This window comes from Marmota marmota, unplaced genomic scaffold, assembly GCF_001458135.2.
Source record: "Marmota marmota marmota unplaced genomic scaffold, marMar, whole genome shotgun sequence".
NCBI lineage: Eukaryota > Metazoa > Chordata > Mammalia > Rodentia > Sciuridae > Marmota > Marmota marmota.
The window spans coordinates 45,243,522-45,258,333 of NW_025999977.1; the positions used below are offsets into that span (position 1 = coordinate 45,243,522).

Sequence of the window (14,812 nt, forward strand, 5' to 3'; positions counted from 1 at the left end):
CCCAGTGAGCTGCAGGCTTCGCTGACCACCCTAGGCAGGGCCTTGGTGTCGCAGGCCATCGTTGGGGACAAAAGAGGACCCCCTGAGAATCCTTCCCCTCGTGGGAGGTCACAGCCACCGGGAGGAAAGGAGAACATGGGGAGGCACCACAGTACTCAAGGGTGCTTTGGGCAGGCTGACTGTAAGTAAGTAAAGCCTGAACCTACCAAAAATCCCCAGCGCCCATCTGGCCGTTCTTCCTGACGTTCCTAAAACCTCAGCAAGGCCCAAAATGGCGGCGAGCTCGGGGCAGTTCGCGCCCTTTGCAGGTGCGGGTGCCTGTGCGCACGCGCAGAGGGCCTTACTGAAGCCAGCTGCGGCACAGAGTGTCCGGCTAGGTGTGCTGCCATTGGAAGCTGCCTCTGGACACAAAGGGGCAGTTCTCAGTCCGAAATCTCCAAGCTCCAGATAGGCAGCCTCACTGTTTTGTCACTTCTTCAATAGCCAATGGCTGCCTTGGCAGGTTAGAAGAGGCAGCTGGAAGAGGGTGATGTAGAGAGTGTAGCTTGTCCTCTGGGTGTAACCCATCCCAGGAGCCTAGGAGAGGGTCACCCCACTTCCCTACACCAAAATAAAGGTTGTGCAGGGCTGTAGATCAAGAAGACAGACCTACCTTATGGTTACCCAGAATAGAAACACAGAGGCCTCAGTGAATTCACAGATCAGTAAAGGAACGGCTGTTTATTGGGTACCAATTAATTAAATATAAATATTACTGCATGTAATTCTATTTGTTTTGCAAAACTTTAAATTGGGTCTTTGCATTAGATGATAATTAATGCATGATCTTAATTTCCTGATCCCAGTGGGGTATTGGGGTGATGTAGGGGAAGGTCCTTGTTTGTAGGAAAAAAAAAAAAAATATATATATATATATATATATATATATATATATATATACATATACATATATTATATATATATATATATGTGGTAATTGGGAGTGTCAGCAATTTATCCTCAAATTTTGGAGGGAAATGAGAGAACATGTTCTTCTACTTTTCATGTGACTTTTCTTTTTGTCATTGTCAAGTTAAAGATCGTTTTTCTTACAATCCAAATGTGGGAGTGTATTATTAGCTTTTTGATATTAATTTCTAATTTACTTGCACTAATTGTATGTGGTCACAGGATATAATATGCAATAATACCAGTTAAAAAGGAAAAGAAAAAAACAATTTAAAAAGTACAATAGGCTTATAAAATCAGCCATTCAACTCTAATTTTCTATTCAGTACACTGTAGTAATTTATATAACACAAGAATTAATGGTCCCTTGAAAAATTAGAAACTCAACTAACTATAAAATAATGTGGATGTGGGTGTTTGAGGTAGACAAATCTTTGCCTTTCATATTAATCCATTCATGCTCATAAGTGTAATTCATTTTTCTGTTCTTGCGTAGAGTTTTATCATTTTGGTTTTTTATCATTTTATCCATTTCTCCTAGGTTTTCAAATTTATTAATATAAAGGTTAAATAATACCATCATATTACTTAAAATATTTGTGACTGTTTCCTACTTTCTCCTGTATTTTACTTATATCTTTTTTTTTTCTTGATAAATTTTACTTATCTTCTCTTTTAGTTTCTCTGTTGGAATTCTTGTTTTCCATTTCATGTTTCTTTCCTTAATTATTTATTTCATCCTTTTAAAACTTTCTTTCAATTTAGTCTTGACTTATTTTCAACTTTTTAAGTGGAGTTTTTATTTTTTATTTTTAACCTTTCTTGTTTCCTGAAAAATCTTATTCATGATTTTCTATGAGGTACCTGCTTTAGTTGTATCCTTTAGGTTTTTATGGCATAATTTATTATTCAGTTTAAATTTTTCCTAATTCACATTAAGATTTCTTTTGTCATCTCTGGGTCAAAGATAATTTGTCCTACATTACAAATATGTGGGAGTATGTTATTAGCTTTTTTTATATTTATTTCTAATTTATTTGCTAATTGTATTATGGTCATAGAATGTGATATTTTTAAGTAATACCAGTTTTAATTTTAAGTAATTTAAAATTTATTGATATTTGCTTCATGCTCTGGTACCTGATCATTTTTATTTAAAAATATAACATGCCCATTAGATCAAGTTTGTTAATTATGTTCAAGTGTTATATATCCTTACTGATGTTTTGTGAGTTTCATCAGTTACAGAAAGTGATTCTGCCAACCTCTGTCTGACAGGTTTTTTTTCTGTATTTTGAATCTACTTTATAAATTTATGAAGGTTTAAAATTTCTTCCCAATGAAATTACCATTCTATCAATTTGTAATAACCTCACATCCCCAAATTTTTTGTTTAAAGTATTTTACATGAAGTTGATGCAGCCATGCCAATTTCCATTTACTCGGTCCTTGCCTTGGCACATTGTTTTCTTTCCTTTTCTCTGTCAACCTCTATGTCCTCATGTTTTAGTGTGTCTCAAAAATAACATGTAACATAGTATTATTTACTTACTTATTATTTGTTTACTCAGTCTTGGAAGCTCATACGTATCTTTGGCCCACTGACGTTATTATAATTTCTGATTTTTAATTCATTTTTGCTATTTTATATATTATGTTGTTGCTACTTTTTCTAAGTTTCTCCGATAATGCTTTCTCTTAAAATGATTGAATTTTTTCTTTATCTGCCCTTCCCTACCCCACATGCGATTTTCCTCCTCATCAGTTGGGAAGTTTCTGGTACTATCTTTTGGTGGTCACTCTCCAGTTTAAAACACTTGTAGAGCTGAACAAATTCTAAAGTTAATCAATATTTTTATCCTCTTCTTAAACAATACAAGGGCCTTGGGACATTGGTTTATCACCACAGACACCCCTTTCTGAGTAAAGTGCTTTTTTTACTTGCGATCTGCTGAAAGGAGTCTCTGTGAACATATGCCACCAAGTCTTCACCTGACTTAGACTCAGGCTTTGTTGATCAGTGTAAATGCCACTTCCTCTGAGAAGCCTTTGAGACAGGTAAATAGTCATCAAACTGGAGTACTGTTTACCTAGAAATGCCCAGAGACTCCCCACAGGGACTCACAGATATAGCAGTTTCATGCACATTTTTATGCGCACTCTTTCCTCTGTTGGTTTTCTAAGAACCCAGCCTTCTACAAGCTAGAAGCAGCTGGTTGTCTCTCCTTTTCTCCTTCTCTTTCACTGTTGCCATCCTCCCGATTTATAAAATAAAGATATGTGCCCATTACATCTATTGTAATTGTCATTGCCCTGGAGAGTAAAAGTCCCCTCAAATACCAAATAAACACAAAGTTGTTCAAACTATTAGCACCGGTAACACCTCTTTGGTGCACTGTTGTGTCCTTCCACCTATTCTTTGTATTCTGTGAGAGGCAAACAGTGATTTGGTGCATGTTGGGCTGTTAATTGTCAAACAAGGATGAAATTTACAGCGTTAGCAAGTGAAAATATAGAAACCTTATTAAATTTGAATTTCCTATAAGTAACAAATAATCTTTTTAGTGTAAGTAAACTCCAAATCTGATAAGTTTCTAATCAGATTAGTTTCTAAAATTCAGACTTAACTGAGCATTCTCTGAACAATTTTTTTTTCTTCCATCTTTGACGTTTTCAAACAATACAATGAACTTGAAGGAGAGTTCTGGAAGAGCAAACCCAAAAATGTAGGTAAGAAGTTTTAAAGCACATCAACTGTTTTTTCTCATTTTGGGAAACTAGAGCAATGTCAGGGAGAGGGCAGATCACACAAAAATAGAGGAGGTATCAGTGGAGTAGAGGAATGGAATTGAGGGGAGGAAGGACAGATGGGGAAAGAAAGGAAATATGGAATGCAATCAACAAAATTGTGCTTTCTGCGTATTTGAATGTATCACAGTGAGTTCCACTTTTATGTATATCTATATAGTACCAATTGAAATCAATAAATGAGTAAATAAATAAAAGGTAAGCCAGTAGAGTAAATCAAGGGGAGTAGGAAGAAGGAAGAAAGGTGGGAAAGGGGGAGCAGTGGGTACTGAAATGGAGCAAATTATACTCCATGCATATATGATTGTGTCAGAATGAAACTCACCATCGTGTGTAACCACAATGCGCAAATAAAAACATTTTTAAAAAGAAGTTTTAAAGCAACAAACTCAATGCTAATATTTTGTAGAAACAAACACATTATAAAGTAAAAATGTTATAAACACATTACAAAATCAAGAACTTGTCGCTTAAGTTCATCAATCTGTGTATTAAAGATGAATGCACTATATGGGCTGGGGTTGTGGCTCAGTGGCAGAGCACTTGTCTGGCATGTGTGAGGCTCTGGGTTTGATCCACATAAAAAATAAATAAGAGGGCTGGGGATGTGGCTCAAGCAGTAGCGCGCTCGCCTGGCATGCGTGCGGCCCGGGTTCAATCCTCAGCACCACATACAAACAAAGATGTTGTGTCTGCCAAAAATTAAAAGATAAATAAAAATTCTCTCTCTCTCTCTCTCTCTCTCTCTCTCTCTCTCTTTCAAAAAAAATAAATAAATAAGATAAAATTATTTTGCCCATGTACATCTAAAACACTAAAAATGAAAATTAAAAAAAAAAGATGAGTGCACTATAATGTGTTCATGCTACCTCATCTAAAAATGAAAAAAGTTTTGGAAAAGTATGTTGAAGTTACTAGTATATTTTTTAGCATATCTGTTAAGTTAGGCACATAAAATGAAAGAATACTATATTTAATTTGGTAAATTTTTATGAAGCCTTTTTTGTTAAGCTTCTCAGAAATGATGATACTAATGGTTGAGTAGGAAGTCATTTTTCAAATCAGGACATCTCTAATTTTCGTACTTTGAAAAAGAGATTGAGGAATCCAGGCAAGTCCTCAATTTATTAATCAATTGATAGATATACTCGAACATCAGTGATATGAGAGCAAACAAATTTAAGAACCGCTATGTTAAACTATACTTTCTCAAAATAACCTGAACTATTTCTCATACTTATCATAATCTGTAAATACATATTTATTGGTGTTTTTGTTTGATTTTGTTGCTCTAGCATCAAGCCTTGGAGAAACAATCCTGAGCATATTATTTATCCTCAGTGAATCCAAGTGAGAAATTGAATAAGAAAATGGATTTTGTGCAGGTGGTATTTGCAGTCCTGAGAATTCCTGTTTACCCAGGCACAGGTAATTAGAGCAAGAATTAAACTTCAGAAGCACAGAACTAGAGGAAGAGCATTTTTTTAGGACAAAGACTGTCATTTGGTTCGCCACTTTTCCTCCCTTTCTTTCCTTCCTTCCTTTCTCCCTAGGGAGCAGGGTTTAACAAAAGTAAAAATAAACCTGCTTTGCCAAACTAGTCTAAGACACAGAATATATAACCACTGTCACGTGTGTTATTTGTGTGTTATTTGCAGTAGTGAAACAATTACCTTAGAAGACAACACTGTGATTCTGGACAAGTTCATTAATCTCTTTGTGCCTCCTTGTCTTCATTGTCTGGTTGGAGAAACCAATTTCATTAAGCAAAATAGAGTCAGTCTCATAGTATGAGATTTCTCTTCAGAGTCTGCCATTGAAACATTAATTTTCTTTTGATATCACTCTTTTTTAGAAATCATCTCTGAACGCATGTTCACATCATGTCACATTCTCTAACTGTGGGTAAAAATATCTTTCTGTAGTTCTCATATCCTCCAATATCTCAGAGAAAGACATTTTTTTCTTTGTTTTTTTACACCCCACTTTCTAGAACTCTAGCCCTAAATAAATTAACACTGAAGTGTTCAGTCTCTTTAAGACTTGACTTTGTTTTGTCATTTTTAGGTACCACCAGAGGGCAGCACTGAGGTAGTGATGCCCCTGACTCTAGATGTCTGGGTATCTGGAATGGGCCTGTCACTTCTTAAAGGAGGATCCCTTTTCTATTTATCATGCAATTCAAATTCATCATTTTTCTTTCAAAAAACTGTCCAGTATTAATGAGTTTGTGAGTTATGATTCAGCTCTACCACTCCTTGGTATGGACCCAAAAGAATTAAAATCAGCACAGTAGCCAAGGTGTCCCTTGACAGATGAATGGGTAATGAAAATGTGGTCTGCATACACAATGGAATTTTATCCAGCCATAAAGTAGAATGAAATTATGCCATTTGCAGGAAAATGGGTGGAACTTGAGCGCACCATGTTAAGCAAAATAAGTCAGACTCAAAAATTTTGACAAGTGTTACATGGTTTCCTTTATATGTGAAATCTAGGGGTAAAAAAGTAAAAAGAAAAAAGGGATGTCATGAAAATAAAAGACAGGCCATGAGGGTAAAGAAAGGGGATAAGAGAAGGCAGGAGGAGAGGGTAGAGGGAAACACTGGGAAATAAAACTGATGGAAATGTGTCATATGCAATGAAGACATGGGGAAGCAGATACCATCATACCTTTATGGCAGAGTGTTAATTGGGGCAAATTGAAAAGTACATCTCTGCAGTCTCTGCATTGTTTCCACCCTTTGTTCTGGCTTCCCCTTCCCCATGCCCTTCTCACACGCCTAGTAATTTCTCTTAAGGAAATTATTCTGACTTCAAGCAAAGATTTTAGCCATGTGGACAACCAGTGCAGCATAATTATAATAACATACACTAGAAACATTCTACATGTCTAACAAAAAGAGTTTGGGACCATATAATAGATTAGTCCATGACTGTTTAAAAATAAGATTATTGACATGATTTCACATAATGTGGTATACACATGACCATATGTAGTATCCAGGACAATTTTACATGGTTTATGGAAAGGCAAAACTTGTTTCTGTGTCACTGAAATCTCTTTCCTGGTTCCAGAGTCCTGGTCCTGGTTCAGCATGGCCTCCTTCCTAGACAGCCAGAGGCTCAAACATCCCACACACCCAGATTTTCTCCTCCCATCCTCTACTGGGAGTCGCAGTTCTTTCCCTCTACAAGAACCAGACTTCATTCTGCCATCCCAGCTCCATCTCCTTCTCTACACAGCCCTCCCTCAGTCAGCAACCAACTCCACGCTCACTGCCTTCCACCTCAACTTTGTCCCTTTGTCCCTAAGTTCCAGTCTGCCATCCCTTGTGTCATTTTCTGGCACATGTCCCCTGGAAAGTTCTTTCCCAACTGTGTCTAAACCATATGGCCTCAGCCCTGGCCTCCAGCCTCCTCTTTGCCTCTGCACATCCCGATGCCCTTTCCCATGTCACCATTTGTAGTGCTTTGCTTCAGCAGTTGCTTCCCAGACCAACAAATATTCCCCCTGGAACATTCGGGGTTTTTTTATGCTGGCCCTTTTATGTTCCACCCTCATCTCTCTCTTTCTCTGATCACTCTCCTCACTTCGTTGTCATTCAATTTGTTTTACAGGTCGGGCTTCCTTAGATATCTTCTTCAATATTTGGGAAGCAACCCAACCATAAATGGCATCCAGATGAATTACCTCAGGCATGAGATGGAAGTGTTCATCTTCTCATCATGGTGATCCCACATACGCAGGAAGCAAACTCTTTTTCTGAAAACATATAGAAAGTGAGTTAATTTTATTCACCAGTCAGGATTTATAAAATTGGTACCTTTGTCAAGTGGACATTGGTTAAATATTTCCTATGAGTTATGTGACTTAGAGAGTAGTGGGGAAACAGAGGTAAAAAAGACAAAACACAAGTAAACATTTTTAAAGATTAATTTAAATCAGAACTTAAAATCTCACTTGAAAGTCACTGTGGTCTTTGTAGGGAAGAATTATTTTAGAAGTTGGAAGTTGAAATGTAATAAATAATACATGTTGTTGGTACATGTGCATTAGAGCTCTGGTCCCTGTCACCAAGGATTACTTTAAGTACAAAATAGTCATTAATATGTTACCCACGCAATAGTGGGACCCCAAAACTCATAATGAAGACCTTGAAGTATACAGTAAAAGATAAAACATTTAAGAAGGCAAAAAAAATATAAGACACAGCCCATTTTGAGTCTTCTTATTGATGATGAAACAGGAGAGATGGTACTTTAAATGATATTCTCAACATATTCTACAAATGTCAAGGTAAACTAGATATAATATATAACTTACTTGAAGTACAATAATAAGTAGCCCCAAAAATGATACCATGGGCATCTGGCAAATATGTGAAAATAAAGTTTTTAGTAATACAGATACACATCTACTCTGGCAGTAGATCATTACCTTAAATCTCACAAGTAATTATAATCATTTTAATCATTTGTGTCCACCATTGTCAAGAATTGAATAGTTCCATTTGACTCAACTTTCTCATTTTCTGAACCTTATTGTCTTAAGAACCAAATCTTTATTTTAGACATTTTTAGCTAGGATTTCTGTAAAACATACTGCATGTTACACATTTTCTAACTTCTTAAATGCTTTAACTTTTACTACAATCTTTTTTTTTTTTTTTTTGGGGGGGGGCGCGCAGTACCAGGGATTAGACCCAGGGGCACCTAGTCACTGAGCCACATCCCCATCCCCAAAATAAATATATTTTTAAATTTTGAGACAGGATCTCGCTAAGTTTTTTTAGAACCTCACTAAGTTGATGAGGCTGGCTTTGAGCTTGTGATCTTCCTGCCTCAGCCTCCTGAGCTGCTGGGATTACAGATGTGCACCACTGTGCCTGGCTAACTTTTATCAATGTCTTTAAGATTTTTGTTGTAAGTTTCCATGGTAGAGGTCAAAGAAGGAAACGTTAGCCCTGAGCAAGTTAAAATGTGAAAGTTCTTATGTCTGTTTTTTGTTGTTGTTCTTGTTGTTTTGTTCACCATAACAGTGAAAGTCGTGCCTGCAGCTAGCTGTTCTCTCTGCTGCTGGGAAACACTACTCCATGGGCCTCTGAAGCTCCTGCAGGTCCTACTTCAAGAATTCAAGACCCAGATCATTCCTTCTCTGGGACATTTCTCAAGGTTGTGTTTGCAGTGAGCAACCTTGAACACTGTAATAACCTTTTCTTCTAGATCAAGATTACTGTAAGGAGGGACATTTCCTCCACTTAGTGTCCCTCTCCTGAAACACATCCAACACGTGTGCAGTGCATGTCTAGGACACCCGTGTCATGACACGGAGGAGCTAAGGAACCCATGAAACCACTGACAACCTACTTCCTGCTTTTGCTGTAAATGAGTTTTCAGTCTCCTGGCTTCTGTCAGTATCTGTGACATAGTGGCATGCTGACTTGTTAAGTCCCAATATGTTAAAATCTCAGACCCTTCAGAGTTCTTGCAATCTACCTCCCAATTTATTGTTTCATTTACTCTTGTAGCAAACATGTATAAATTATGAATGTACCTAGAAATATGTAAGGTCCTATGAGTATACAAAGCAAACAAGTATTAGGAACTTTCTTAAGAAGTTCTGCCTGATGAGAAGTGCAGATATTCAAAACCGATTTTTCCAACAATACACTATTACTATTGAAGGCACAGAAATTAGGACTGGAAGTTTCTAGAGGAAGTGACTGACACTGAATTAAGCCTTTAAGGATGAGGAATATTAGGCCAGGCAAAGACAGAGGACATAGATGCAGGTCAGGATAATACAAACCAAAGGCAGAACAAGAGAAATAGCACAGGATGCCTAGAAAACTAAAATAAGCTCAATTGTGCACCAGGATAAATTGAGAGGCTTGTTCAGAGAGCTGAGAAGTAGCAGAGAAAGATTACAGAGGGCAGAACATGATGATTATGGAGTTTGAACTTCATCTTAGAACTGATGATAGAATGTAGAAGTTTACAAAGTGTTGAAGTCAAATCACAGTTTCAGGAGAAAGTAGAGTTGTGGGGAAAGTTTGGATGCCAGTTTACCAACTTCAAGGTACTAGTTTCCTCTGGGAAGAAGGAAGCCTAAATAATAGGGTTTGTTTGGGGACATGAAGGAGGATTTAAACTATTTTGTTAATGTTTTATTTCATTAGAAAATTATAGAGATGAAGAGCTAAAGACAAAATAGCAAAATACTGCCTTAGTACTATGGTGAGTAGGCATCATATTATCTGTAGGTATCTATCTTCTGCACTTTGATGTGTTTTAAATGTTTCATAATTTAAATTGAGTGTTGATTAAATCCTGCCATGTAAGGTCAATTAAAGTCCAATATTATTATAAACTTCACATAACAAAGTACACTATATTGTGATTACATTCCTGGATAATCTCACCATTGACATAGCTACTAGATTTACAGATAAGAGTCAATACATGTTAGATCTATCAGAAAACTTTTCCAGAGGTACTAATGAGTGGAGAATTATGTCAGTAGATTCTGAGTTATGATTCTTTATTGTTTCTCAGAGAAGGCCAGAGTTAAGACTAGTGTCCACTAGACAATGCCTGCTGTTAAGTTCCATAGCATGATTAATTATTGCTAAGAGTGAGTGAGTGCCCTGTGATCCTGTCCTTGCAAATGAAAAGTCTGTGTTTAGAAAAGCATCAATGTAATAAAAACCTAGTCAGGAATTAATTGGACCATGTCATCCCCCCCTAGCTTAACATTTATCATTTTGAATCATAATTGCCTGTCTGTAAGCTTGGCACATAGTAGGTAGACAATAAATAATTGTTAACTGACTGACAGCCTCCAGGAAGTCAAATTCCATAAGCAGAGGATTGTTGTCAACTTACCCCAGCTCCTGGTATGGTGGATCTGGCGTGAGGTTGGCACCAGCAAGCATTTACTGGATGAATGAAGAGGAAGCTAAAGACCCTGCTATCTTCATGAAAATTCCCAGATCTCCCCCAGAAGAAGGATCTCTTCCTCTCAAATTTTTATCTCCTCTTCAAATGTTCAATAGATGTTCTTATAGGGACTTGTATCTCTCCTTCCTGTTACTATAGAATAGTAACTTGTTAAGTATCTTGAGAGTAAGGTATATATTCCCTTTTTGTAATTTATTGCAGAGTAATAGTGGAAAGAAACAAAGAATCTAAAATTAGTTCATTTAAACACTCTTTTAAGTTGAGGAGAATTGTATATTGACCTTAATGTATGCAACTTCAAGCCATTTAAAATTAATTCCATTTACCTCTCTTAAGCTACTTTGGTAACAAATGAATGGACTGTACTCTGTTTTCGCCATGCCACCTACAGGGCTGGTGTTTCTGTTTGCTCAGCTATTTCCCACTAAACACCAATGAACAAAGACAGCTGCCAAACGTTTTCCAGGTCATTTGCTCTGTTTGTAAACAGAGAGGGTACAATATTTAACAAGATGTAATCATTTGCAAACTAGATTTATGCAGAATGAAAGAATTGAAAGAGAGGAGCGAAATTAATGCAAGTCTTAAGTGCTTAATGACCCTATTAATTGAGAGATAGGTAATTGGAGAAATTAAACAGACGAGGTAATGGCCTTGGAGTCATTAACTTATTCTGGGAGTGCTGCTAATGTTTACCAGGTGATTTTCCTCTGAATTGAGAGGTAAGAGTCAGTTCACTTTAACACAATAGTTCTTGAATCTAGCCAGTCATAAAAATCACTTGGAAAGTTTCTGAATACTCAAACCCCTAAGTTTTCTTCATATTCCTTAACCAGACTCTTTGAGGTAGGATGGAGGCATATGGGTTTTAAAAACCTGTTCAGTTGATTCTTTTGATCTTCTGATCAAAGCTGATCCAGCTTGGACATCATTGTTTTAGGACAGCATTTCTCAAACTTCACACTGTTGATATTTGGGAATGGTCAATTGTTGTAAAGAGTGTCCCATGCATTGTGGGATATTTGCCACTATTCTTGCTGTGAACCCAGAATATGGTACCTAAAACAATGCTGTCTGATAGAACTTGCTATGATAAAGGAAATATTCTCATCTGCACTGTTCAATACTGTAGCCACAAAAAATATATGTTTATTGGGCACATGAAATATGGCTAGTGCAACTGAGAATGGAATTTTAAATTTTCTTTTAATTAATTGAATTTTAAAAGCTGCATACAACTAGTGGTCGTTATATTGGAGAGAATAGCTTTACAAGATCCAGATTTGACTGTAGGCAGTGAGATCCATGCCATTTCCCCCTAAATGCTTCAGAGACCTGTCATGTAAAAATAACTTAAAAGACTAGAAAATATGCCTACCTTCCTGTCTGAATAAGAAAAAAAAAATCTTAGGATGCTATGACTAAAAGGAGTGTTTACTTGCAGTTTTGTTTTCTAAAGACTGTCTAGGAAGTCTTCCTTGTATTCAGATTATATCCAGATTATCAGAATTAAACCAGCCTGGCTGGAGACAGCCCCTTTCAGTTCCAATCATGATTTCCTTTTACTGTCAGTCTTTAACATTTTCTTGGAGAGAATTCTCATTTTTGTCTCTTTTCTCTTAATTCTTAAGAGGTAAACATACAATTACCATATGACCCAAAAATTTCACTCCTAGCTGTCTACCCGGAAACATAAATGAAAATTTATATACACACAAACACTTGTACACAAATGTTTGTAGCAGCATTATTAATATTAGCCAAAAAGTGGGAATGACCCAGATGCCAATCAACAAAACCTGGTAGACTTATAACAATGGAAAATTATTTGGTGATAAAATGAAATAAGCTACTGACATCATAAGAGTACTAGGAGATATCGTCTACTTTGAAGGCCTATGCTCTTCATGCTAATGTTTACCAGGTTATAGAGCCCATTCTCTAATTCTAAGCTCCTCAACTCAAGACAGCTTTCCAGGGAATAAATTCCTAGGTTTTTGGTTGTAATGCTCAGGTTCAGGCCCCTTGAGCACTGGTGTTCAGGAGACCTTGAACTGTGTAGACAGCAGGAAGGGGAAGACAGTCAGCATCAAGTGAAGTAAAATCTTGCCTAATGTAAACCAAACAAATTTTTTAAAGCAATTATGCTTTTGTCTTCTGGAAGAAATAATATCTCATGAAGGAAAAGTTTAGTTAGATGGAGATCTCATAGAAAAATATGAAGACAAGCAGGTGCTCAGTTTGGAAGGCAGAAAAGAACTGGCTTCTTAAAGAAAAATATTCATTCAACAGACAAGGCAGTGAACCATAGGCAAAAAAAAAAAAAAAAAACAGTGACACCCTATAGTTGACAACAATTTTTTAATAATCTTATAAAGAACTAAAAGAAAGGAGTTTGATGTTACCGACAAAAATGGTGATTGTTTAAAGAGATGGAAATGTTAATTACCCTAATTTGATAATTACAAATTGTATACCTACAATGAATTATCATGTTGTAACTCATAAAATACAATGAAAATTACAGAACAAAGACACCAATCTGTGTTTAAGCATTAACCCATTTCTAAACCTTCTTCTGTTCTCTGAGGATTCAGGTAGATACCTAGAGTTTTTATGAGAAGAGCTAAGTCCTTTGGAATGGTTTTAAGAAGAGTGTGATTTATTGGGAAGACAGCTTCAACTTCAAGACAGGATAAGTCAGTTTTACTTCAATTTTTTATAACCAGATATAGTGGTGGTCTTCCCTGACCCTGTCTGACTAGATTGGAACTTCTGAGAGCTCTTGGACATACCCTTATGATAGCACTTATTATTTTTTAGGGTTGTTAGTTTTTATCAGCTTTCCCACTAGACAGTGAACTTCTCAAGAACTGAGACTTATTGTCATTACTGTGGTTTTCCATTATCAAGAATTTCTCATCACAGTTTGGTGGGTAGGCCAGTTTCCCATCTCTGAGGAGCAGCGTTTCATTTTCAGGTATTCTATAGGCCAACTGACTCCTTCCCAGTTGAGATAATTCAAAGGTCAACCCCATTCCTGGACTCTGCCTCATGACCCTATGGTACCTCAGACTGTACTGTGACAATGTGTTCTACTAGTTTGGGGCTGGACTACAAAATGGGTGTTCTACACCAAATTGCTCACTAGAGTGGATTTAGCATCATTCTTTTGGCTTCCAGTGAAATGCTTTTCAAATAGTGTTGTCAAGTGGACTTCAGATATCCAAACCACAGTCCTCCTGTTGGGCACCCTGGTGAGAGATATCTGTTTTTTTTCAGGCATTTTTATGTAAGGTGCTAAGAAGCAAATTACTCAGTGACAGCTGTAGGTCCTGAAGACATTCACCCACCTTCCCTGTTGCCTGTCCTCATGGGAAGAGTGGTAGAAAAGACAGGGTAATGAAGCCATTGAAGATTCCAGTTTACTAAACATCGTGGATATGAAATCGGAAATTTTGTGATATTCCTTCATGTTGCAAGTCTGGGAAGACCTAGTGCCAGCACTTGTCCCTGCCCGCCCCTCTTGGTTTCTTTCTAACTCATTCTTTCTCTGAAAAGAACTTTCCAGTTGCACCATTATCATGAATTGTCTGGGCAAGAAGCATGTTTTCATCAAATCTTGGGGTTATGATCTTTCCACTGACACCAACTTGTAAACATTGTAACAGACACAGTCCTCTATCTGGATTGCCTGTGTCTGTGCTGACACTATCTGAGTTTGAAAAAAGAAAGCGATAGCTAGAGCCCATAAGAGTCCCCAGGCAGCGCCAGCCTGTTTGAGTTAGTCATTATCACCAGAGCTGTAAGACGTCCTTGGAGAACTCCACCTGCTTGCTTCCTGGGCTCCTGGGGCTAAAAAGCAGCAGGGAGAAATGCACTGTTTTAATTTCTGAGAACACACAGATGAACTTTGGATTGAAGAAATCTGTACTCCTTGAAACCTTTGGCCAGAGTTATAAATCTGTGAGCTGCGTGGCAGGGATGTCTCTGACTCTGGAACACAGAACAAAGAGCATTTTGGTTAGTCACACAGAGCAAAACACAAGAGAAAAGGAAACCCAACGTTGACACCACCCACAGGGTCCTAGAG

General features: G+C 37.2%; 1 protein-coding gene across 1 annotated transcript in view; it reads right to left on the reverse strand.

The window, feature by feature from the left end:
* Window positions 1–14,812, reverse strand: part of Tdrd15 (tudor domain containing 15) — a 57,012-nt gene that overhangs the window by 13,660 nt on the left and 28,540 nt on the right. The window contains exons 4-7 of the mRNA XM_048804956.1: window positions 14,518–14,715; window positions 10,645–10,851; window positions 7,451–7,522; window positions 5,430–5,496 (exon numbers count right to left, since the gene is read on the reverse strand). Of these exons, the coding sequence (XP_048660913.1) occupies window positions 5,430–5,465 (36 nt within the window). The 5' untranslated portion in view covers window positions 5,466–5,496; window positions 7,451–7,522; window positions 10,645–10,851; window positions 14,518–14,715. The remainder of the gene's footprint in view (window positions 1–5,429; window positions 5,497–7,450; window positions 7,523–10,644; window positions 10,852–14,517; window positions 14,716–14,812) is intronic.